Source organism: Marmota monax, unplaced genomic scaffold, assembly GCF_021218885.2.
Source record: "Marmota monax isolate L192 unplaced genomic scaffold, Marmota_monax_Labrador192_F-V1.1 WCK01_AAM20220418_F8-fsc00073, whole genome shotgun sequence".
Classification (NCBI taxonomy): Eukaryota; Metazoa; Chordata; class Mammalia; order Rodentia; family Sciuridae; genus Marmota; species Marmota monax.
This window is the reverse complement of record NW_026692846.1, coordinates 3,358,869-3,384,970: the sequence shown is the minus strand read 5'-3', so window position 1 is coordinate 3,384,970 and position 26,102 is coordinate 3,358,869. Positions and strand designations below refer to the sequence as shown.

Genomic DNA, 26,102 nt, shown 5'->3' with positions numbered 1-26,102 from the left:
TTGTACCTGGCCATTCCTCTCCCCGGTATTTATCTAAGAGAAATGAAAACATATGTGCACACCCCCCCCCCCCAAAAAAAAAAAAAGACTTGAGCAAATGTTGTTAGCCACTTTCTATATACTGGCCAAAGCTTAGCCTGCCCAAGTGTCTAAAAGGATGGTGTTTTGAGTACACATGAAGTTTTTCTTTTTTAAGTATTTCTTAGCAATAAGAATAAGTTACAGTACATAAAATGATACAGTTGGCGAATCTCCAAAACTAATCCTGGAAAAAAAAGAAGTTAGGACCCGAGGACACTATCCCATTGCTGTGTCACTCAAGTCTCTATGAAGAGAAAAATAATCTATCGTGACAGAAATCAGAACCTGTGACTGACTCACAGAGCTCTACATTTACAGTGTATTTCACTGCAACTGTCTCGATAATAAAATATTTTTCAAAAACAAACACAACAGAAACTTTAAGAAAAAAAAAGTCAGAAGGCCACGCTGAGAATGAGAGTTGGTTAGTTTAAAACACAGGAGTTTGTCTGCACAGACCCCGCCCCATAAATCAGTGAAAGAAGTGAAGGATGGAGTGGAATACCTGTTAACTCTCCTTGGACACTTCTCTGGCTTGATATCCAATTCGTAGTGATAGATGTCAATTTTGGGGATGTCCATTTCAAAGAAGTTGGCCTGTAGTTTGATTGTTCTTCCCGAGGTCCCAAAGTCGGGTCGAGGTGGAGGCTTGAAGGCATATCCTTGGATGGGTGGTGCGGGGGGCCCAGGAGGCACAAGCACTGGAAAACAGTGGGAAGAATCCCTGTCATCAAGGGTAGCAGACTTGCCCCAGGGTGGGGGCATGCCCTGCCTTCACAGCCCTCAGGACTTCCTGTGCCTTCTCAGCCACTTCTCCTCTTGGGCTCTCGCATTCCTGGAGGAAATCTGAGCCTCACCACCCAGCTGGATGTACTATGGCCTGGCCCTTGTCCCTGTGCAGACTCTCCTCATCCCAGGGACCCCCACTGCCAGGCTCAAGGGACTGTCTGCAGTGCCTCCCTCTTCTAATGGCGTGGTGGCAAGTAACACTGTACCATGCCATTCTTCTCCAAATTTTCTGCCCAGATCTTCAAAATGGATCTGCTCTACTAGGCCCTTCCCTGGAGGCTCACTGCAGCTCAGACTGTAGTCACCCTTCTCTCCCCAGCACCCTGCTTCCAGGGGCAGCCAGGGGCCTCCCACACAGTGTAGTGAACTGCACAGCGCGCCTCTGCTCACCTGCAGCCTCCTCTACTGCCCAGCCCTCACCCTACCCAGCCTGGGGCTGCACGTTGTCCTGCAGGGCTCCACACACAGGCCTCCCGGCAGGTGGTGGTGGTCTTGGTCTCCCCTGCATCCATTTGCCCAGCTGTAGCCAGAGTTTCTGATCACTTCTGGTTCAAATGCTTCTATGGCTCCCACACCCAGGCCACACATTCAAGCACTTGCCAGTCCTTGCCGTCTGGCCCCAGATTTAGTTCTGCACTCTAACCACCTCCAGCCAAGAGAGCCGGCCTTTCCTGCTTCAGACACTGCGCCTTGGCTCTGCCTGGGGTCCTGATGCAGTATTCCCTTTGAGGCCCTGCTCAGGCATCATTAGCCAGGACCGCACCCTCCCCCATCTCCACCTAATGCTACTCCTTTCCCACTCTAGGCCATGCTGTCATCTTGTTTATTGTCTGTTGCCCCCAGGGTCTTGGAAGGCACACAACAGGAGCCTAGAACCATTTGATCAACCCCTGAATGACTATTTTAGGAGGTACAGGAAAGTCCCCAAAGTCACCCAGAAAACATCCTCTGTCATGACCGAAGTCCCAAAGGAAGATGTGCATGCCATTCCAAGTCCAAGGCCAGCTTTCCTAACACAGAAGTTCATGCACACGTCTGCCACAGGGCCTGAGCAGCACTTGCTGTGTGCACCCACTCCCTGGTGCCTGAGAGCCGTGCAAGCTACTCCAGGCATTCTCTGCAGCCCTGGAAAGCACAGCTCCATGCCCTCGTCTGCAACAGACCAAAACTGCATTTCCACAGAGGAGGTGTCTTGGTGTCAACCTGATCACAGACCTAAAGGACATCAATCACCAATGGTTTGTCAGACCTGGGGCACTGGAAAGACAGGCAGCATCAAGCACTGGCAAGGCAGATGAGGCCAAAGGGCAAGGCTCGACTGTGATAAAGGGGTCCAAATGTCAAGGTGGAGCCCCTCTTTCATTGCTATTCAAAACAGTAATTCACTCAGAAACACTGGTACACGGGCAGTGGAAAGAAACGTCATGTCAAAATTTCAGGCACTCCATATTGGTAAAGCTCAACCTGTGGATCTAGGAAAACACAAGCACTTGTTCAACAAGGACTTCTCTTACTTCCAATTAAATGTCTGTCTCAAAAACCAAACTCTTTCCATTTGAAAAGAATTCAGTATATTTCAGTATTTACTGATATTCACCTGAAACAAGTAATTTATTAAGAAGAGCAAGAGTGATCTGTTCTTACTGTACTTCTGACCTAGGAAAACTCAGTTCTTGAACTGTTTGTGTTTTGCTTTCTATGGACAAACTTATATGCTCAGGGGTTACTAAGGTCACTGAGCTGTTTCCATAGGTACCGACTTCAGGGGAGGAGACACTTGTGCAGAGGCAGAACACTCACCGCGCGCAGCAGCACACTGACTGTGCCCCTTCCCTGTTGGGGGCCCAGGAACAACTGTTCTCAAGCAGCTTCCTGTTGTTTCTGAGTGTAAGTCACCCCAATTGGAGGAAGCTTTTCCCTTTTTTGGGGCAGTACTGGGGACAGAAACCAGGGCCTCACATGCTGGGGAAGTGCTCTGAACTACAGCCCCTAGCCCGATCTTTTCTCTTTTGCCAGTGATACTTTCCACCGTAGACTCTGTGTCAAGGAATGGACATCAATCACTGTCCACATCAGCTCTGCAAACCTGGTCCCTTGAGGACCAAGGGGGGCTGAACAAAGAGGATACCAACAGACAAATGCTCTAGTTCTCAGGTCTCCATCCGTCCGACCCAAAAGTAGAAGCAAAGTTACGTTAGTGCCCAGGAAACATTCAGACACAGAGACACCAATTCTGCCCTGCAGTCCATTTCAGGGCCAGAACACTCTCTTGGTGGAAAAGAATGAACAGTCCTTGCTGGCAGGTATGGTTTACAGGGTGCTCATGGGCATTCCTGACTGAGCCTCTCCAGCACAGAGGAGGGGTCCGAGGCATTGATGGAGGGAGCACATCCTCATGGTGGAGCAGAGACAGCGCCAGCCAGGCTCCCCCTGGCCAGCCAGTGCAGCTGATAGACTGGTACTTAAAACTGACCAGCAGCACAGATTTGGGCCAGGTCCTTTCTGGAGTCAACCCTGCTGCTCCTAAGGAGCATCCCCTGAGGCCCCATTCCTTTCATATTTTCTGTGGGAAACAAGCCTAGGTTACTAACCACCAGCCTATGTTACTAACCCAAATGAATAAAAGCCATGGGAAAATAAAAAGGCAATATATTTATAAAATGAACACCTTCCCACGACAGTTCTTCCTTGCTGCTGGGGACAATGAAAATACTGAGGACTTCGCTAGAAGGCACATGGAACAGAAATCCCCAAGTTAAAGTCATGAATGTCTTCCAAGCAGAGGGAGTGGACCCACACCTCCTCCCTGGGGAAGGAAATTCCCTGAATAACAGGAACCCTACACAGGCCTCAAGCCCTGGGAGTGCCTGGGCTATTTTTATCACTCACAGGGAGTCTCAAGTGTAGGCAGAAGGCACCAGAGAGGAGAAAGCACACGGCTCCGGCTGCCTGCTCCACAGGGCCCAAGACCCCACCCCGCCCCAGTGACTGCGCCTCTTCCCCAGGGTCCTAGACACCCCAGCTCCCCCGCAGGCATTTCCTCCAGACCACAGGCAGCACACCAGTGCTTCTCATCTGGGATGGATCACTTGGGCTTGTTTTAAATGATTTCCACTTGTTTCTGGAGCCTGTGTGAAGAGAAGGAAAATCGCTCTTTTTCATCTAGGGTTCCCTGGACCCTAACAGTGGGAAGGCACCTTGCGGCTCCAGGAAGGAGCAGGGCCATTGCTCTGTACATAATGACATACCCCTTGGCTAGGCACTCCTTTCTGAGCACCGCTAGCAGCGAGAGTCCTGAGGCCCAGAATCCAGCAGTGTCGGGGACAGTGGGTGCAAGTGTCTGCTGACTTGCATGTCACTCAGCACAGTGGTGAGAAGATCCCATTTTAGAGAGAAGCAGCAAGTAACTGACTTCCTGTATGAGCAGTTGGGTCACCACCAAGTCTCAGTGTGGATGACAGGCGCAGAGAGGCATGCCTGTGAATGAGCCCCCCCCCCCCCCAGAACGTCCAGGGAGTGTGCATCAGCTTCTCAGAGGAGGGTCACAGAATGGGCTGTGACACCTGCCCAAGAGCCACCTCCGGGAACAGCTGAATGTGCTCATCCCTAGCCCTACCTCCAAGGAAGGGCGGAGGACAAGGGGAAGCCTGCAGGCAGAGGGAGAGCGCCTACTGGGTGGCCAAGGGGACAGTCCTGATGATGAAAACTCGCTCACAGAGACACTGCTGAGAGCACTGCGGGGGACAGAGTTCTGCGGTCACTCATGTTCAGGACGACTGGGGGCATGCACTTCCATGCCAGTGTAGCATGAGGAAACTGCACAGGAACCTGGACAGCTATCAGGTCCATGGAGTGTCCTTGGGAGCAACGGCCAGATGTCTGCTTGTGCTTTCAGCCACCCTAGGAAGGCCCAGGTCTGTCCTCAGGGGCCTGGTCAAAGATTCAACTAAAAGAGCCAGAGCCCACGGCTTCACAGCTGGCGAGCACCAGCAGAATGACCAGGTGGGCACATGCCCCCACCATCACGCCTCGGGCATGCTGCAGGGAGGTTCAGCAAGGCCAGGGCTGGGCCTACCTAGGAGATCTTACTGGTTTTAAGCACAGCTGGGTTTTCTGACTACTCTGATGACCTAATCCCAAAGGGATCCTGGTTTGAAACACATGGGCACAACTGGAGTTGGTGAGCCGGGTTCAATGTTCTGAGCTCATTTATAGGCCAACCAGCACTGGAATGAGGGGAGAGCTCACTGCCCAGGGAGCGAGGAGGCATAGAGGTGCCCAGCTCACCTGCCTAGTGCATACTCAATGGTCACCTGTCACTACTCTAGTGCCCCTGCTGCGGAAGGCAAACTCATGCCTGGCTACGAACCCTTCCCAGGGAAAGAGGCTGAGCAGCCTTCCAGATCTGTGCTGTGTGTCTTCTCCTTAGGTACACACCAGCGGCACCAGGCTCTGTGTGGGGGAGGGGTGGGGGCGCACCCTGGCACACTGCTCCTCACCAGCCCAGGATCTCAGCACAGTCAGGGAGCATCATCCCAGCCAGCACCCAGGGCGCACGCCATGGAGGTCAGGGAACTTGTTCCCACCCAGTGCGGGACACATGACCAGGTACTTGCGGTCATGTATTGTCGTTTCTTTGACCCTGATGATCAGAACTTACTACAGAAAGTAGAGAATGCTACCACCCCAGGGGCAGCCCTGCAGGTCAGGTCTTGTTCTAGATGCACATGAAATTAAGCATGTGTGTGCTAGCTTGGGATAAGGCAGCTTTAGCTGCTGATGCCAACTTTTCACATTAAATAATGTAAATATTCTGCTGAGGCCCCTTGTGGCAACTTCTTCATCCTGAAAGAACCAGGGTGGTCAGCGGAGACCCTCTTGCTGCACTGAGCCACCTGCCCTTCCACCTGGCAATGCAAGCAAACCCAACCACCCCAACACACCCCCACCCTCCTGGCCAGACTCCGGCCTCTGGCCTACAGCTTCTGGGCCTCCAGGCTATCACTGATGAATTGCCCCGTGAGTCTGGCCCTGGCACAGGCACCAACCCAGGCTTGGAGCCCCATCCCATCCCAGAAGAACCCTTGCACACACTGCTGGTGCTCCCCAGCCCAGGGACGCAGTGCAAAGCTGAGCCCAGCAGCAATGGGACCCTGGCTCCCTGCTTCCCCTATGCCTGTCTCAACCCCAGCACCAATCAATGCTCCTGTGCTGCTGGCCACACCCCGATCCTGAGGGGTTTTAGTGGCTATTGTGGTTTTGACATTCTGTGCATCTTGAGAAACCATGGACTCCCTGGCCATCTTTCCCTTGGGACAAAACCTACACATAAAATTGGCAGGCAAGTCCCTGGCACCAGAGTCCTCACCAGGAAAGCTTCTCAGGCCATCATCATCTCGTCACTTGCCCTGACCACGTACCCTGGTGGCAAGTCGCCATGCACCCAAGGGCTGGAATTTTCACCCCTGGAACTTGGAGCTGCAAACTTAGATGAGGAATATTTTAGCTGTTCTCCCTTCCACTAGGAATGTGTACAGTTAGTCACTGCAAGGCCAGGAGTACTTGCAACTCAGAAAGCACAGCTGACCCCATGTCACACAACAGTCATTATCAAAGCCACAGAGTGCACTTCAAATCACCCACTGTGTGTCCTTGTAATCAAATGTGATGAAGAACTCATCTGAAACTTTGTCACATTTGGCTTGGTGTCTTGATGACCATGCCTTAGTACAACTGGCTTCGTCTGCCATCCTATTTTGTTTTGTCCTTGAAAACCATTTTTGGAAAGGAATCCTCATTAGCGTCACCAGACTGACCTAACCTTTGAGAACTACCTCTCCTCGGGGCCCGGTAGCCTCCTCTCTAAAAAGAAGGTGCCTCAGCTTGAGAACATCACCCAAGCCTGCCCTGGTCACCGCTGGGGCAGGATGGGCAGGGCCTGCCGCTCCTCTGCCACAGCCCCCAGGCATGTCACCTGCCAGGGTTCTGAGGAGAAGCAGCTCCCAGGATAGGCTCATGCACTGCAGGTCCAGTGGGGGCTCTGCTGTCTCCATGGCTGCACTGATGTGCACTGAGCTCACGATGTACCAGCTACCATGACAACCATGCTCTCAGAGTCTGTCTCACCACACAGGCTGCCTGGGTGTGGGTGGGGCTCAGAACTGGAAATCAGAAAGCAGCCATCCTGACCAGGTCTTACAGCCATGCGTCAATGCTGTGCCTCCAGTTGCGGCACCCCACTAACATGTGCCTGGAGAGCTAGCAAGCAGGTGGCTGGGGGACCTGACACTCAAGCTCTGCTGGCACCCCTGCCCAGAGAAACAAGCAGCCACTGGCAAGTAAGAGGGTCTAGCGTTGAAGGCACTCTGGAGGGCATGCAAGCAGGAGAGTGCGACTGCCAGAGATGGAATTTCTGGTATTTTCTATAGACTTAAACATAAGCACTTCAAAAAACAGCTGCTCAACCCATCAGGTTGGGCATATGGGTCTCAAACCTACAGGGCAAATAACCTCATCCCAACCCCCCCACCCCAATCTCATCCCATTCCAAGTGGCCAGGCTTTCACTGTACGCCAACCGTGTAACGAGCACCAGCACAGGGCCCAGGACCATGCCCTTGACCGCAGCCAACGCCTGACAAACCTCAGAACTGAGCTGGAAGTCACCTTAGAAGCCAAAGCGGGAGAGAATCACTCACTCCTCTTCCAAGCTGCTGGACACACAAAGCCAAGGAGACAGTCTGGGGCCTTGCTCCATCTAAGGAAGGGGAAATGAAAAGGGAACTGCCAAGAGGCAGCACCCAGACTTCCCAGAAGGGCTGGCCACTGGCTGCAGCTTCCCATCACACCCTGCCTGCAGCCCGCATGCCTTGCACGACATCTTAGTATGAGTTACGGGGCCTTCGAAAAACAGAAAGATCCGCACCATGTTCACTCTCGGGTCACTCATGAAAACTAAACCACACAAGTCACCCAATAAACCACAAGCTCAAGAACCCCAGGGCCCAGGTCTCCCACAACGTGCCATGCTGCTGTCCGAACCAAGGATGGCAGGGAGCTCACAGCTCTCCAGGGGGCAGGCCCAGCAACCCCCAGGAGGCGGCGGGAACACTGCCGGGTTCCAGCTACTCACCTGAGGCCTCAGGGTGAGCATCACTATTCCAAGCCACACCTCCCTGATCTCCCTCGAGAACTCTTGTTGTCACACTGGTGCCCTCTAGGAAGTGTGAAGGGCACATAAAGTGGCAAAAACGGCTCAGGATTGAGGAGCACTTCTGTGCTACAACCTGGGCCAAGCCGGCGTAGACACCATCTTTTTTATGCCTCTGGTAATACCTGCAGGGGGAGTCACAGGCTGCAGGGTTGACAGCCTCATCAGGGTCCGCTGGCCAGGCAGTGGCCAAGAGAACTGCCACCTATCACTGGCTCCAGACAAGGAAGGATCCTGATGGCTCATGGGAACACTGATTGGAGAGGAGAACCACCAAACACGTGTCCTCCTGGGAGGCAGAGGACATGTGGCTGGAAGTCATCTGCTGCCTAAATGGCAAGCCCCACTCTTGGTCACCAAATGAACTGGACTGCATTCAACACAACCACAGCATCCCTGTGGAGAAACCAATAGGGCATTAAAAATAGGTGCTGAGAATGTAATCGGAGCCAGGTGTGGTAGCCAAGCCTGTACTCCCAGCTACTTGGGAGGCTGAGGCAGGAGGATGGCAAGTTCAAGGCCAGCCTCAGCAAATTAGAGACCCTGTCTCAAAAAAAAAGATGCAGCTGGGAACCTGGCCCAGTGGGCTGGAGAATAAGCCCTACTGCACACCAACCACAAAAGTGCAGAGCACAACCTGGAGCACCGCCCCGCCAACCGCAGAGAGGAAACACAATCAAACTCGGCCTGCATCCCACGGACACGTGTTTCAGAGTGGTCAGTGCTCTCCTGTCCCACTGGAACCTCACAGCCAAGCAGAGCTGGGGACAGGAGCTGCATCCGCAGCCAGGCAGCTCCCGTCCCGGTTCCAACTCCCAAATCTCGGCAGACTCCATCCAAAATGAGAGCCTAAGTTTTCCAGGTGTTCAAGGCCATAGGAGAAGTAAAATGTGGCCAGAGTGGGGGGGGGGGAAGGAGCCCTTGCCCTTTGGAGGCCCCAGCTCCCAGACCTGGAGAACCCTGCCCAAAACAGGATTAAGACAGGCACACAAACACTCCAGGGTGGAACGGGGTGATGGCCCCAGCCTTTCTAGCCACCATTCACAGCCACCAAGTGGGAGGCAGCTCCTGACGCCAGTCCATGCAGGCGAAGTGTGCACCAATCAATACTTGGTAGAAATCATGTTATCAGTTCCCTTTGAAAGGAGGAATACCTGTCCTCAGGTGTGGCTGGCACCACCAGGGTATGTAAATGCGATGGTAACTGGCCCAGAGTCACAGGTTCAGGGAGTATGATCCAGGGACTGCTACCAGCCTGCACTGCTCAGGAAAAGGACAGATCCTAATGGCTTCTGGGAACAGACACCAGAGCACAGGAGCCATTTAACTAGTGCTCTCCCGTGAGACCCAGGACGTATAGCTAACCATAACTGTCCATCAGCCAATGGCCCCCGTTCCTAGGAACAGACCCCTAATGTGGCCCTCAGGACCTCATGGGTTACAGCTGAATAAAGGACTCCTTCCCCCTCTCCTTCCCCCTCATCTGCCACAAGAAGGAACTTCACTTCCAATTCTCCTTAGGGAGGCTAGGCCAGCGCTGCCGGCTCAGGAATGAGGAGGTGAGGAGTGAAGGGCGCACAGGAAGCCCCGAGCAGGCCCAGCCAGGACTGGGGGATGTGCAGGAAGGCCAGAGGACTGCTCTCTGGAAATGCTGTATCGGCAGGCAGGCGGTACACAGTTCCTTTTGTTATCCCTCTGAAAACCCCCCTGAGCATCTCTAATCCATCACAGCCTGGGGGAGCACCAGAGAGGGGCCCTGGTAGACCACCCGAATGGGGAGTCACTGGTCCAAAGGGACATGCAGGAGCCGGCAAGCATGGCGGAGAGCGCACCCCGGGGAAGACAGCACGAGAGCAGATCCTGATGCAGTTCGGCAGGTGAGGCCGGCACAAGTGGAGAACTCCCCAACGCACTGCAAGTCTACTACCATTACTCACTGAGCTCTTTTGGTTTCATGAGTATTCTTCTAAAAATACTCTGACCTTACTTTAGTGAGCACTATGGCATGCAAAAGAGAAGCACATGACACTGAGTTTCAGATGAACTGTAAACACTCCCAGTGACCTGGTGCGCAGGCTCGCTGCACTCTCACTGCAAAGCATGGCTTCCGTGATTCAACCTCAAACTCCAACCATCCTTCTTTGAGAGATGGTCCCCAAAGCCAACCCTGTGTCCCATAAAAGGACACCAGCATGTGGCAGCAGATGGCAAGGCAAGGACTATTGTATGCTCTTTTACTGTAATGTACTCACCCTAGACACTAAGAACATTTGTCAATACCTACCATTTCCCCATTTTTGGAGGTGGGGTACTGGGGATTGAACTTGGGCACTCGACCACTGAGCCACATCCCCAGCCATATTTTGTATTGTATTTAGAGACAGGGTTTCACTGAGTTGCTTAGCACCTCACTTTTGCTGAGGCTGGCTTCGAACTTGTGATCCTCCTGTTTCAGCCTCTGGAGCTGCTGGGATTACAGGTGAGTGCTACCATGCCTGGCCCTACTTATTTTCCCTTCTAATTTTAATTTTGCCTAAGAATTTAAGTAGCAAGCACCACCATTATGCCAAACACTATGCAAATGCCATCCCACAGATCACTGTGGAAGTGGGTATGGAGGAGGGAAGGCAGGGCATCTGTCCCGGAGCCAATCTCTAAGCCAGATTGCCCCCTCTTAGGAGCAGATGTGTGTGCATCTATCAAAGGTGCACAGGAAAAAGAGTGCATGAGGCTCACCCCAAGGAGCCAGAGCGGCACACTGCACAGCAACAGTCCAGGCAGAGGCCAGCTTGGCACAGCATCTGCACTGGCCACACGCTGCACGACCCCCACACCCAAGGGAGGTGTGAGCAGGCAGTGGGTGGAACCAAGGCCCACTGCAGAGATAGTGTGGGAACTACCTGCGGAGCACCTGAGGGAAAGTGAGGCCTCTCTCTCACATCCCATGAAACAGATTCCAAATGGGCACAAAACTGACTGGTCAGTATTTTTAAGCAAAACAAAAACATCCACATAAGAATTTTAAAATTCAGTAAATTTAAAAAATATTTATTTTTTAGTTGTAGTTGAACATAATCCCTTTATTTTATTTATTTTTATGTGGTGCTGAGGATCAAACCCAGGGCCTTGCACATGCTAGGCGAGTGCTCTACAGCTGAGCCACAACCCCTGCCCAAATTCAGTAATTTTTTATAATTTTTGGCAGGAGGCACTTTCTCAGAAGCAAAAAAAAAAAAAAAAAAAAAAAAAGCAGAGGGCACAAAAGACAAACTTGACCACCATCTTCTTCTTCTTGGTCTTTTTCGCAGTGCTGGGGACTGAACCCAGGGCTTCACGGATACCAAGCAAGTGCTTTACCACTGGATCACATGTCCAGCCCAACCGCCTAACATTTTGATCTTTATGTGTTATTTGATCTTCAGTGCGACAGATGAAGCCCAGCGTGCTAAGCAAGCCCTCTACCACGGAGCTGCATCCTCAGCCCTACACAAGAATTTTTTTTTAAATGTCTCTAATTGCAAGACAAAACCAGAAAATTTATGGTATCATAAATTCACAAACCTAAAAGTATAAAATTCAGTTTATATAAATTAACAAGGAGATTTTAAAATCCAACAGGAAATGGACAAGGAAGGACGAACGCCAGGGGCCAACAAACATAAAATACATTTAGCCTTTAATCAAAGAAATACAAATGAAAACTGCAAATTTTTGCCTCCCCATGTGGCGAAAGCAGGGAAGGACCCGCCTCACTAGCACTGGATGCAGTGCAGGGTCTGACTCACTGCCTCTCATCCAGAAACTTCCTCCAGCCACTGTCCTAAGCAAGGCTCGGGCACTGATACCCAGAGCGCTGTTCCCAACCCACTGCAGCTGACACTGAGTGCAAAGGAACACACCCATCAGTTAAGTCACACTGTGCAGCTGCGTTTATCACATGAAAAGGTCCACACACTAGCAAGTGGGCAGGTTCCAAGATGGTGGAGGGCACCCCATTTGTCCTATATTGACACCCATAGTCTTGTTGAAGGAATGAGGAAATTTACAGGCAGATTAAAAAACAAAATGCTATCAGTGATTATTCCTGGGCCACCAAGTCTTGGTTGGTCTCCTGGCTCTTTGATGTGTTCCTATACTTTATAAGTAGGCATATTCTATCTATTACTAGAAAAAATGACAGGGACAAACCAAGTGGCCTCTGGAAGGAAGGTCAAAACACCCTTGACATGTCATCCTCCTGACATTTCCTAAAGTTAAAGAAGCTGAAATGTGTGCAAAGTCACTGCCTCACTTCAGGCCCCAAGGTGGGCCTGTCTCCCCACTGTGCCTCTCATGAACGACAAGGTGGGGGTTACAGGTGAAGCCCTTACCAGGTCACACAGGTGCTAGGAGGCAGAAGGTATAGCGGCAGGCTAAGGGGTAGGTGCCTAGCCACCACAGTGGAGCACCATCATCACGCCACCCTGCGGCCAAACAGCTCTGTCCTAGAGAATTCCCCTGGTACCACCAGTCCCTGGGGAGCTGCCCAGGAGCCCCAGCCAGCCAGGGCAAGATGGAAACAGCATGCTTGCATGGAAGCACACCCTGCTCTTCTACAGGACAGCTGGTGATTGTACCATCTGAAAGAAGACAAAAGCCACAATCTGGGTTTATATCACAGTTAAAGAGAACTCACACTTCGACTCGGCCAATCTGTTTCTGTTTCTAGCTCCACCCGACCGACACGGCCTGGGCAGGACCTGCTGCTCACTCGACACAGGCAGGGCGGTCCTTCTCCCACACTCCTGAAGTGTCGGAAAAACACCTCATTGACACACACCCTTTGCAGTGGGCACCAGGAGGAGTCCACCTCCAGAGCCCGACTGCACACCTGGCACCAGTACACACTCTGGGAAGTGTGGTGCCCACTCGGGCAGCAGGGTCACCCGACCTGCAGGAGAGGGGAGCTGCTTCTTGTTCGCAGCAGTGCACCTTGCCAGCTAAGTCCCCTCCGAGAACGACCATCTGTGTCTTTCTGATCTGCACATGCACACGTGTGAAAGAGATGTGGAAGGCCAGTTTCTCACCCAGTGAGAGGGGAGTTTCGCTCTGCGTCAGCCTTGGTAAGCTGCCTGCCACTGCGTTCTCCAGTTGCTTGGTGGAACAGCCCCATCCAACCAGGACCAGGCCTCGGCCACCACAGAGCAAAAAGCCCCAAAGCCCGCGTGCTGGTGATGGGCAGTGGTGACTGAGCTCTCAGCTGTCCTTGACGGCTCTGCACGTCTTAGCTCTGGCCTGTCTTGGAAAGAATGTCTATTTTTGCCAATGAAGCAGAAAAACCTATGAATATCTTCCACTTATCTGCACATCACACACTCTATATACTCTGCACAAGACACTGTGCCACCTACCACCTGGGAAAACTGGAAAATGACCCTGCTGCCCAGGACCTCGTGCCCCATGCAGCACTGAGCTCATCATTCCACATGACATAACACAGAGGGTGAGAGAGAGGGAAGGGATGAGAGCCGGCTGCACCAAGGGGCTATAAGTCCCGCACAGCGGCCCTGCCACTGGCAGCGGCCATTCGGGAAGGAAATGGACATCCACAAGAAAGCCCACAACCCCTATGCGAAGAGGCTCTCGTCACAGGAGAGTCACATCCTGTGCTGTCACAGAGATCAGGGGCTTCGGTCAGATGGTTTAGGGCCACTGCACCAAAAGAACCAACTTGGGCAAAAGCAACAGGACTTGACAAGACCTGAGTCTGGTTCCACCACTGGAAGCCTGGCCATCCAGAGAAGCTTCTGCTCATCCATATCCAACCTTGCAAGAGATCAAACCTTGCCAAATCTTTGTTATTCACCAGTTTGATATCCAGCCCTTCCTCAATCCTTGCAGGCCAAACATTAGGGCCCTCCAGGAGCAACCGATGTCCCCACACCGAGGAGCCCATGGCACAGACCAACTGCTGGTTCCCCTGTGCTGCCCTGCTGAGCTCCACCAGGAAAACATGCCCTCGCCACACCCCTCCCCGCTCTGGGACCCTGCCCTTCTCCTGCTTCCTGGGCCTCAGGTCATCCAGAGAAGCTCCACCTTCAATGAGGGAGAGGCTCTGACCCCAGAGCCTCCCCTGGAATTTCTGGTACCTTCCGGCAGGACAGGAGGACCTTCAGGCGCAGCCACCATCCAGCCCCTCCCTCCCTGCCTCTGCTCTGCCCAGTGAGGCAACCAACCTGTCCTTTCTCCAAGTCCACCTATGTGTCCTGGTGTGTAGGGGGCTCCTGAGCCCCCTGCAGACAGGGAGGGCTCTGCATTTGCCACCACACAGGGGTCCCAGCACCATGCTAGCACCCGGCAGCCTGGCACCTCGGTGAGTGCTCACTGCAGTGCAGTTGTCACTCAGCATCTGTGACCGCGTTCTCTAAGTCCCCCAGCAAGCAGCATCTGAAAGGGATGTTGCTGAACCCCTACTGTGTGCTAGGAGCACTGTGTTCACTTTCTTAACTAGTATGAAGAATTTTATGAAGCATTTTACCTTAGACGAGATAGGGTAAGATAAATCAAGAAATTATCAGAGTCACAAACCCAGGCTGGTGGCCTCTGAGGGCACCACATACCAGTGACAATGAGGACACAAGGTCTGCCCAAGAGCAATCAGGAGATGGTGGAGGCAAAGCAGCAGGCTCCCTTAGCTACAGGCTCAAGTAACAGGCTGGGCTTTGAATCTGCACTCTCTGTAGGGTCCAGAAAGCCCAGAGAAACTGAACTCTCACATGAAGTGCCCCCAGGGAGCTCACAGCTACTTCTTTTTTTTGGGGGGGGGGGGAGAGGCGGGGGAGGTGAACTCAGGGGCACTCGACCACTGAGCCACATCCCCAGCCTATTTTGTATTTTATTTAGAGACAGGGTCTCACTGAGTTGCTTAGCACCTCACCGTTGCTGGGGCTGGTTTTGAACTAGCAATATTCCTGTCTCAGCCACCTGAGCCACTGTGATTACAGACGTGCACCACGGCCCACGGCCCAAGGCCCCCGGCCCCCTCACAGCTATTTCTTTAAATGAGGTGGCAGCATACACACACGCCCGATATAATTTGCATCTGTTCACCTGTCTGAAAAATCAAGAGCCTCTCATGACTTTAACACAGATGAGAACCCCCAGCAGCTCAGGAGCGGGGGCTGCTTCTCTGGCCTGAGAAGGCCTATGACAACATCACGCTCACTGGGGAAGTGGAAGATTCAAGCTCAGAATCAAGGAGGCCCGAGACCACTGCTTCCACAGGCCTCAGCAGGCTCAGCAAGAGCAGCAAGCAGACAGTGAGGCTGGCACAGACACACGGCCACACACCAGCAACGGCGCTGCGGGACCCAGGGAGCGCCAGGGCTCTCGTTCCTGTGTCTGAGCAGTACTAATCTTAAAAGTTGATCTTACAAAGATGCCATTTGTAAACAACAACTAAAGTACAAAAAACAGAGACGAACAAGTGTAAGATCTACTTCAAAGAGACTCTGTCCGTCCCTCCACACAGGAGGACTTCCTAGGCTATCGGCCTTGGGTGACTGCAAGTTCTCCACTCAGGACCCCGCAGCACTGTGACAGGTCAGCATGGTGCAGGCTCAAGGATCTGAAAATGTTCACAAACTCAGAAGCAAATCAAATCAGACTGTACCGGTGCCACATCTAGCCCTGTACCAACACTGCCTAAGAGGTGAGGCCTTCCCAGGCTTCCTGGCTTCCACTACTACCTCGCTGGCTGCCCTTCCTTCCACTCTCTCGGTTTGAAACACAGGGCTGGGTCCCAACAGTCAGCTCTGCACAAACCTACACCTCCCCTGGGGACCTCACCCAGCAGCATGGCTTCTGACCACTGCACCTCTACCTAGATATTCAACAGATGCCCCCAGGGCCACCTGTGCTCGCCAGCTCCAAGTCCTCCCCTCCAGTCAAGCAAAGGCCCTGACTCCTCTAGACCCCTGTGACTAGGCCGTGTTAAACCCTTGACACTGCATATTCTCATCTCAGTTAGGAGGCTGCTGCTCAGGCCACAATGTCAACAGGCTCGATGACTCTCCTGTCCCTCTCACACCTAGCTCACGACAAGCACAATGCCCCAACTCTGAAATACGGAAGCACGCCTGGGTGAGAGACAGCAGTCTAGGGCCGTCTTCAGAAGAGCCTTAGTTGGATCCAACTGTAGCCCTTCCCTTTGCCCAACCCAATTTTAGAATCAGCCAATGATGCAGACTGTGACCCCGAGCTCCTCCAATCAGGACGCAGGGCAGTGCACGTTAGGTCAGGTGCACTTGCTAGCCGAGTCCTGGCAGCAGCCCTTCGGCAGTAGGAAAGTCTGCCTTACCCACCCACTTTCCAACACTGGTCTGATTTCTTGTGTCATCTAAGTATTTCTTACATCTGGAAGTGCCTCAACTTACCTTCTCTACTATGAAAGTGCCGCTATAGGCCATCATTTTCTTCTACCTGGATTGGTTCATAATCCCTGACAAATCCCCCCTGCATTTCAGAAGCAGCCAGAGACTGGTAAGGTGACTGGGTCTCCCTCTGCTCAAGGCTCCCAGTGGCATCCATCTCTATCAGGTAAAGGCCCAAGCCAGGCCTCTTCTGTCACCTACTCTTCTCCTCCTGGCTGCCTGCCCCAGGGCCTTTGCTTGTTCATCCTCTTCAGATCGTTGCTAAACTGTCACCTTCTTAGAGACCACTGCTGACTGCTCATTAAAATGGCACTTGCCCTCCACCACCCCCCACTCTTCTCTACATACTTGTGTATCACATCATCTGTCCTCCCCGCACCAGGGAAACCAAGAAGGGCTGCCTCCTCAGCTTTTTTCACTGGTGCACCTCCAGCACTCACCCACTGGCAAACAACAGGTTGAGGAACGACAGGAACTGGATGGGCAGTCTCCAGGCACAGCATCTCTTTCTGCTCTACCATATCAGAAGCTGCTGGCTGTCCACTGCGGCCTGCTGACTCTTCTACAGCAACTGGGTACGTGGCTGCCCACTTGTACAGTGCTCCAGGTGCCCCTGGTGTTTAGGTACGTGGTAGGCAGGTCCCACAGAAGCACCCCTGCCACATCTTTACCCGTGGGGCTGCATGTTCCAGTGACCTAGGTGGCTGCACAGAGCAGCACGAAAGCCCACGATCCTGGAGAAGAGAAACCAGTTTCTAAGGGTCTGGATTCCCAGGAAGCCACTATGTTTGGTTCTGTTGTGCTACTTTTGTTTCATTCTCTTCCCTCTGGTGCTAGGGATTGGACTGGAGACTCTTGCATGCTAGGCAAGTGCTTCATCACTGAGCTACATCCCCAGAATCCCCCCCCTTTTAAGACAAGGACTAAGTTCCCAGGGTGGCCTCAAATGAGCGATCGACCTGCTGCCCTGCCCTGTCCTGCCGCCTACTGAGTAGCTGAGATGGCAGGTGTGAGCCAATGCACCCAGGAGGGTCTACCTGCTTTAAGAGTTTTGCCCACCTCGGCAACACATCCCTTCCTGGCCACTGTGCTTTCTATGGTGCTTATTTTTTTTTTTTTTTTAGAAAGTAAGAAAATCGATGTTAAAAGTAAGCGCTATGATAGGGAAATGCAGCCTCTGCTCATGATATCTTGTTTGAGATAAATGTGGCTTCCCATGACACAGCAGGCCTCCCCAGCCTGGATTTTCAGGTCCCGTGTGACACATTTAGAAACCTAGCACTTCAACTCAGCAGGTCATCAGCTACCAGAACACTCTCAATTTACCTTAGATTACAATCACAATATATTGCAAATGGAAATACTGTCTTAATGTTGACAAAACAGGGCACACGTTAAATAGAAAACTATATACATATCATTGTGTATTAGAAAACCATTATGTTCCAGAGGAAAACCAGAATGTTCATTTAAAAAAAAAAAAAAAAACAAAAAAACAGCCTTAGCTTTGTTTTTATGAAGTAAAATTTCCCTGTAAGCTAGCAATGCTTTGCAGCCAATACCTGTGGCTCAATCCAATTCAACCAAATGCAAATTCTACTTCAATTCCTAGCCCATGGAATGAACATAATCCCCTGAGGAGACACTTAAAAGTGAATTCAACAAATGACGAAATCAGAAAATTCCCCCAATTTGTCCAACCAGAGATTTGAAATGTCACTTCTAAATACTGGCATCCCATAGAGGTACAATTTTTTTTTTCTAGTCAGAATAATTAATTAGGAGTAAATTGTTGAAAATCAAGCAGATAAAATCCCCAGGACTGTTTGGCTTCTTTAATCAATTCATTCCTGGAGACAAGCTCACAACTTAAAATAAATTACAATTGTATTCTGTGTTCTTCAGAAGACTGAAAAAATTAAAGTTAATTGCACATGTTTTGGACTGTGCACTGTGACTGATGCAGAGCCCTGACTGCTACCTTTCAAATGGCACAATCATGGGATTTCCCATCCAAGTCAGGCTCCAGCACTTGCTAAATGTTTACTCCTTGCTCTACAAGGCGAAAGGTGGGCCCTCTGCTGCCTCGGGATTCTTGCACGACTGCCCGGTGGGCCAGGCAACCAGCTGGGCTGGTTTTCTAAGGCTCCCCAACTGCAGCCCAGGGAGATGGGAGACTGGGTCTATGTGCCCCAATGAACCGCTATGTCATCGGGAGCCAGCGGTCCAGAAGCATACACCTCAAAGCAGAGTCTGGGGGCCTTCAAGCTCCACACAGAGCTGAGTTTGGAAAGTGAGGCTGATAAATATATATGAGATGATGCAGAGCCTGCATTTATCCTTCTCTGTATTCAAGTTCACATAAAACTTGCCACCTTGACCATTTTACAGTGTGCAACATCCTGGCTTTTGCTATGCTGGCCATCACACTAATTCCAGAGTACCTTCGTCACCCCAGAGGAGCCACATGCCCTCCGATGTCACCCCATTCCTCTGCCCAGCCTCTGCCTTTGGATTTGCCTGCTTGGATACTGCCTAAGGACATCGTGGAGCACATGGCCACTGTGCCTGGCTTCTTCTGAGGCTCCTCCACGCTGTGGCTGGCCTTGAATGCCTCACTGTCTCACCTGAACTGGTTTTCTGGGGCTTCAGGAGGGAGCTGGCACCTGGGACATGAGGCAGGGTGGGGAGAATGGCACTGCTGGCTACTCTCCCTGCCACCCTGGACCCTTCCACAGACTCAGGCTTATCCAGGTGACTTCCCCTGGCCAACAACGGTTCCAGAGCCACTGGAGGCTTATCAAAGTGCTTGCCTGCTTCTGCCCACTCTCCTGGGACCCCCATCTCCTGGGGATGAGCCACTAGTTCCACCGAGAGAACCTGGATATCCAGGTAGTGAGAGGACCAGCAGTGGTGGCTGAGCTGCTCAACTGGCCACTGTCCAGACCGGGTGCACCAGGGAAACGGGACCTGGAAAGCACACATTCTTAAGCCCAGCAGAGCGCTCTGCACCATGAAGAGTGCCCATGACACAGCCTCCACTAGAGCAGACTCCTTCAGCCGCAGTTCGCCTGCACCACTTGAAATCACTGGGCAGCAGCTAAGAGTGCTGCATGGCCCACACTGCTCAGCACCAAATCAAACTCAAACTGAAAATAAAAATGCATTTGCGTCAACTGGGGAAACCAAGTGTAAATCTGGTGACACTGAGAAGTGGCCATTTGTCGTGGTCGTGATGCTGTGACTCAGATACACACTCAAGCCTTTATGGATCAAATATGGGGATTTGCCTCAAAATCCCCAGGTAAAGAAGTGAGATTAGATACCTCTCACAGTTGGCAAAAAGCACAGTGGACTCTCCTGCTTATGTGACATCTATGGGCATGTCTTAAAGCTTAAAGAAATACAACAGCTTTTTGGGGAAACTGAGGCAGGAGGATCACAAGTTAGAGACCCCATCTCAAAATAAAAGGGTGGAATGTAGCTCAGTGGTAGAACACCCAAGTTGGATCCCCAGCACCAATATATACTCACCATCGCCTAGCAGCACATGAGGGAATGACAGATGGGGTGGAATGCAGCTACCCAGCCAGGAATCCCCTGGGCCAGCAGCCCACCCGAAGGGCTGCAGGCTGGGGGATGGGCAGTGGGGCTGCTGCCCTCCCTGGGGAGGTACACAGGGACACCCCCACCAGATTCTTAACTGGACTGTGTGCACAGCTGGAGTTCACAAGATCCTGTGGGTGAGGCCTGTGCTTCCTCCAGGCAGGGCCTGCAGCTTCATCAGGGCTGCCAGGGCTGGGAATGGGGCTGGCAGGGTTTCTCATCCAGAGCCATGATGGGACGGACCCTCTGGCGAGGAGCCTGGCACACAGGTATGGGCCTAGATTTATTTCCCAGCATTTTTCTCCTGACCATAAAATTGAACAAGAAAAACAATGGAAACAAACACCTCAAGGAGAAGAGGGGAAAGCCAGAAACCCGCTCGAAGGGTTCAAAATTAGCCAGGAGCTGACAGAGGGAGGAAGGTCAGCAGGTACTGTGCAGCAGAAATGCCAGCCCAGGAGGTCCTTGTGGGAACCCTCGTTTAACTCCTGGGAAATGAGGCAGTGACAGTAACTCCATTAATCTCCCCACTGTGCTGAGCTTAAATTCTAAGCCTCGAGCCTGAGATGCAGTAAACATGAGCAACGCTATACACAATCTCACAGAATAAGCTGTTTTTCATGGTTACAGTAACAGAAATCATGCTCCCAGCAGCACACTTACAACTCAGAAAGGTTTACCAAGAATAAGGCAAGTTTTCCATGATCACATGCACATAGAGATGAAGCTGGAGCCAACCCTCCCAGAACAGTGGCGACATTCCAGCTCACTGAAGAAACCAAGCCGACTCCAACCCCACGGAGGGGCCAATGCAGATGGGACACGGGGCTCCCACCCATCACTCGGGGCAAGCGAGAACCAACTGTGACACACGCTTCCTGTGCTTTCAGTACAACGTGAAAGAACAGTCAGACTGGCCACTGTGTCCCAATAAGGTTGCACAATTTATAGTTCTGACACAGCAAGCTAATTCTATAATTTAAAAAAAACTTGAAAACAACCCAAATGTCTACTGAAAAATGACATAACAAATGTAGTACTTGTGCCTACAGTGGAATATCACACGTTCATAAAAAGGAGGGAAGCACTGATACACGCTATCCCTATAAACTTGAAAACGCTTGGGCAGATATAGGGTCGTAGTCAGTGCTAGAGTGCTGGCCTAGTGCTCGCTAGGCAAGGCCCTGGGTTCAATCCCCAGCACCACCACCAAAAGAAAAGAAAACACCTGGACAACAGAAGCCAGCCACAGACCACCATGTGCTGCGTGGTTCTACGTACAGGCAACGTCACAACAGGGAAAGCCACTGAGGCGGTCACAGACCCAGCAGGCACCCTCCTCAAGCTCTAGAGCAGCTGGAGAGTGACAATCTGGCAGATATCCCTCCCTTACTGGGACCCAAAGCAGGTTGGGGAATGACTGCTAAGGGGCATGGGACTTCCCTCTGGGGCAATGGACATCCTGAAGTGGGTAGGAGGTGGAGGATGCACAACCCTGGGTACACCCAGTGCCAACAGACACCTGACAGTGGGGGCAGATTTGCTTTGTGTGCTCTGCACACACATTTACAATGGACCCAACGATTGTCCTCGGCACTGAGCTCCTGCCCACCCTCCTGGCAAGGAACGGCCCTCCTCTGTGGCCTTGATGGAGACGACACCAGGAAGGCATGCCTGGCACCTAGAGCTCAGACCATCTAACCCGCACCCCAGCCCACACCGGAATCCGGGGCCTGGCACACTCTTTCCTGAGGAGACAAAGCTGTGGTTTTTCCAGGTACCTGTGCCATTCAGGACAATGATGCCACCCTTCCCATTCACTGCCATTCAATGTCACAGCCAATAAGTCCCCAGCTTCACAGCACAGGCCACTTCCCCAGAGTTCCTTCCTAAGAAAACTGCCACTAGGCTCTGCACACTTGTCAGTCCACCTTCGTCCCCTGCAGTCTCGCTGCTTAATGACACCTCTATCCCTCTTACTGGTGCTACTAAGAACTCTGAGCTGCCCACAGGCTGGGCAGGCAGCCAAGCTGGCAGTAATGTGGGCAGACACCTCTCGCTTCTCAAAAGCCCACAGAGAAGTGGAGAGCTGCAGCAAGGTCACGGGTCAGCAGCCAACAGCACGTCACCTGTGAAACTCACCCGCAGCAGCCCTAGCCAAGAGAACTAGCAGGTGCTGGACTCCACTGTGCAGACCAGGCTTGGGAGCCTGCCGCCCTCGTCAGATCTGGAAAAGCCCTGAAAGCCAAGGCAGTCAAATGAGGGCAGTTAAGGGAGGAACACAGTCCATGACGAGAGGGTACCTGGTGGGTCATAGTACGATGTCCAGTCAACCCTGGCCCCTGAACAGGCCTGTGGGACAGTCCCTGGTAAAGAGCCCCCCACCTGGCCCTGACCCAGGACCTGGCCGGCCGGACTTGGCAGGTCCCGCTAGGTGCAGTACGCCAGCCTCGTGGGCTCCAGCTCTTCTGTCCCCACAGCTCACTGAGGCAGCCTCACCACTCCCCAGCACCTCAGTTCCAGCAGGGCAGGGACCTGGGCCTCCCCAGATCCTAATACCATCCGGATCTTGCCCACACCTTACCATGCGAGCCGAGGTGCTGAATGTCGACTGGCAATGGGCAAGGACGAGCACGGCGGCAGAGCCCGGGCTCCAGCCCCTCCCCCAGGCCACCACAGAGCGAGGCACAGACCCCGCTGCAAGACCCAACAGGTAAGGGGAAGGGAAGAGAACTGGGTTGCGAGCCAGCTGCTGCCCCAGCCACCTGGTGAGGCATCCAGCAGGGCCCAAGAAATGGAGCTTCCACCAGCAGCAGAAGGGCCAAGGTCACACAGGCTAGGAGCCACACGGCACACATGGCACACGCTCTGCAATGGTGCTCGGTGGCCAATGGGGACTTGGGGTGTCCCCAGGCCCAGCTTCAGGGGTTGGGATGCTTTCTATATAGGACCAGAAAGCTCTCAGATCCTCCAGAGAGGTGTGGGGGTCACAGCAGGCTAGCACAGGGTCCCCTCCCACTGGCACTGCTGCCCTCCCAGCCTGGGCTCCAGCCACACCAGGCCTGTGGCTTCCACTGGGGCCCTTCCCTTCTGCACAGTCCCAGGTATGGCTTCCCTCCCAGAAACTCTCCATTCCACCAGGCCTCCCCCGCCACTGTCCCTGCATGCTCTGCACAGAAGGCATGACGCTCTTTATCCGCACTTGTCTGTCACCACCCCATCACATCATAAGCTCCCTGTGGGCAGGAACGGTCTGTTTGGGTAACTGCTCTCTCTGCCACACCTGGAATAGGGCCCAGCACATAGTAGGTGCTCGATACAGTGAAAGGGATGGCAGGAAGGAACTGACGTCCAGCAGAGAAGAACTGTAAAGACAGAACATAGGAGCAGAGAGGACCCTGAGAAAGGGCAGGGCACCACCCCAACAAAAGGCAACAAGGGTTCTGTTCTGGCCCCTGGGCTGGGACCGTGGTGAGACCACACATGGCAGATCATGACTCCCAATGATAGGGCTACCACCCAGAGGGCTGCCTGTGACGGGGGACCATGTGGGATGCACACTCACACCTACCTCACTGCAGCAGGTCAGAGCCCACGGGCACAGACAAGCAGAACCATCCTGGAATCAGCCACCAAGTAGAGACCTTCCCAAACCCCACCCAGGCCTCCTGGTGGGCTTCCACATGGTCCTGGGAGGGAGGAGTATACTTTATTTTTTCATAGAGTGGAAGTGAGAACCAGGTAGGGCGGGTGGAGAGGAGGCTCTCTTTCCCCAACAGAGAAAAACACAGAAAGACCTAAGGAATCATCTCTGGGTAATCACCCAAGTCGAGGTGTGCAGAAATGATCAGACACACCCAACGCATCACCAGGGAGGAGACTTCTCCACAGAAAGCACATCCAAAATCCAGCACCCACAACCCCACTCCCCAAAGGTGCCCATTTTCAAAAGAAGGTCATCAAGATGAGCAAGGAGCAGCACTTCTTGGCCCCTGATCAAAAGGGGTTGGCGGCTCTTGATGACGAGGGCAGCCCTCTGGGCCACCTACTGCACTGGAGGCACAGGGAGGCCCCCAAGACTCCCCATGCAGCCCCAGCACACACAGCTGACAACACACCCCAGGCAGGCTGCCTGCTCAGGCATCTAGGAAGCATGCTTATCAATCAGTGTGCAGCTAAACTAAGGGGCACATCTCTAAAATATCCTGGAATGAAGTACTCTCACTCGCCATCAGATCGCTCTGTAGAGCAAAACAACAGAATTCAGGATGTTTCTAATTTACTATTACTGGGTGTGATCCACCCAGCCCAGGGGCTCATGGGGTCCAAGGCAGGTACCCACAGAACAGGGTGGAGCTGAACTCCCAGCACAGCACCTATCACCAGAATACACTTGCATCATAAAATGCCAGTTTAAACCAGGCATGGAGGTGCATGCCTATAATCCCAGAGGCTCAGGAGGCTGAGGCAGGAGATAGAGAGTTCAAAGCCTCAGCAACTTAGCGAGGCCCTAAGTAACTCAGTGAGACCCTATCTCTAAATAAAATACAAAAACAGGGCCTGGGAATGTGTCTCGGTGATTAAGCACCCTTGGATTCACTCCCCAGTAACCCCCCCCCAAATACGCCAGTTTACTTTAAAATGTCTAGCGTGGAGCTGTACCACCACCAACCTCAAGCCCTCACCACCTTGTGAGGCAGAGAGCGGTGACCAGGCCTGGCATCATGGCCCAAAGAAGAGGAGTGCTGGGCTGGGAGCCGGCGCTTTTCCCTGGGCAAGAGCAGGGTGGGGTTGGTCAGACAGTCTCAGGTGAACAAGTGACCTGCCCTCCAAAGAAAGTGGCAAAGTGCATGTTGCAATTACGAAATTCAAGCTGTGGCATGAAACCAGAATGGAAAACTGAAAACTAGAGACCTGTGCTCGCCACCATGGCTGAAGTCTTCTTGGCCCTCGGCCTCCTGAGGAGATGGGCTGAGCCACGAGGGGGACCGTGGTCCTGTGTGACGTGGTGTTGGTGCCTGGGAGGGGTGCTGTGTGCCATTATGAAATGCCACACAGCAGCAGGGCACAGCTATCTGGATATTTTCTCAAGGCATGAAGGGTGGGCTTTTAGGGCCTGCTCTGCAACCAGCTCAGGAGAGACCACTTGGGCTGAGCAGCCCTCACTCACTGGGCTCAGAAGAAGTGGTACAGATTCCCCGAGATCTGCACATGCGTGAAGAGCTGTGATGAGGACGGAACCCGATGTGATAACACAATCCATGCACGTGTCCCACACGCCTCGCACTCAACCACCTCAACACCCGTGTTGCACCCAGGCTTTGTGCACGAGGTCAGGGGTGCAATTTTCTGTCTGTAGCATTGTGTCAGCGCTCATTTTCAGATCTGGGGCGTTTTGGATTTCCAACTGGGGACAGTCAACTTGCAGAGTTCAGGCACAGAAGCAAAAACCACCCAGTATTCTTAGGAGGCTAAGGCAGGAGAATCTTAAATTTGAGGCCTGCCTGGGCAACTCAGCAAGACCCTGTCTCAAAATAAATTTAAAATGTGGTGTACTTCAGTGGAAGAGCACTTACCTAGCTAGATGCTGAGGTCCTGGCTTCAATCCCCATAGCAAATAAATAAATCCACAATTATATGAAAATAATCCTTCCTTCCAATTACCTAGCTGTGTGAGGACAGGGCTTGTGCTTCCAGTCTTATTACACATATTCCAGAATGAATGCCAAAGCCAACTGCTATCTTCTATTAAACCAAACAGTACAGAGACTTACAAAAATGTTAGAGACCACCACTCTTCTCACTGTATTATTTTTGTTTTAGACAAAAATGTTTTTCACAAAAATGATATTTATATTGATACACATTTGGTTTGTTATTGACATTTCATTACATTAAGTGCTTATAACTCCTGAGCTTTAATTTGTAATACGGTAAATACTGATAGTAAATATAACCCCCATAAACAGAAGGTCTCTGGGGTCTTCAATAACTGAAGAATACAAA

The 26,102-nt window shown here is 52.3% G+C and overlaps 1 protein-coding gene across 2 annotated transcripts in view; it reads right to left on the bottom strand.

The window, feature by feature from the left end:
- Ago2 (argonaute RISC catalytic component 2) overlaps window positions 1-26,102 on the bottom strand; it is an 87,306-nt gene that overhangs the window by 40,154 nt on the left and 21,050 nt on the right. The window contains exons 1-2 of one of the 2 annotated variants that reach the window (XM_058580864.1): window positions 16,931-18,383; window positions 587-782 (exon numbers count right to left, since the gene is read on the bottom strand). In XM_058580864.1, the coding sequence (XP_058436847.1) occupies window positions 587-663 (77 nt within the window). In that variant the 5' untranslated portion in view covers window positions 664-782; window positions 16,931-18,383. Of the gene's footprint in view, window positions 1-586; window positions 783-16,930; window positions 18,384-26,102 lie in introns of those variants that run through there. The other variant, XM_046448975.2, reaches the window with a different exon arrangement.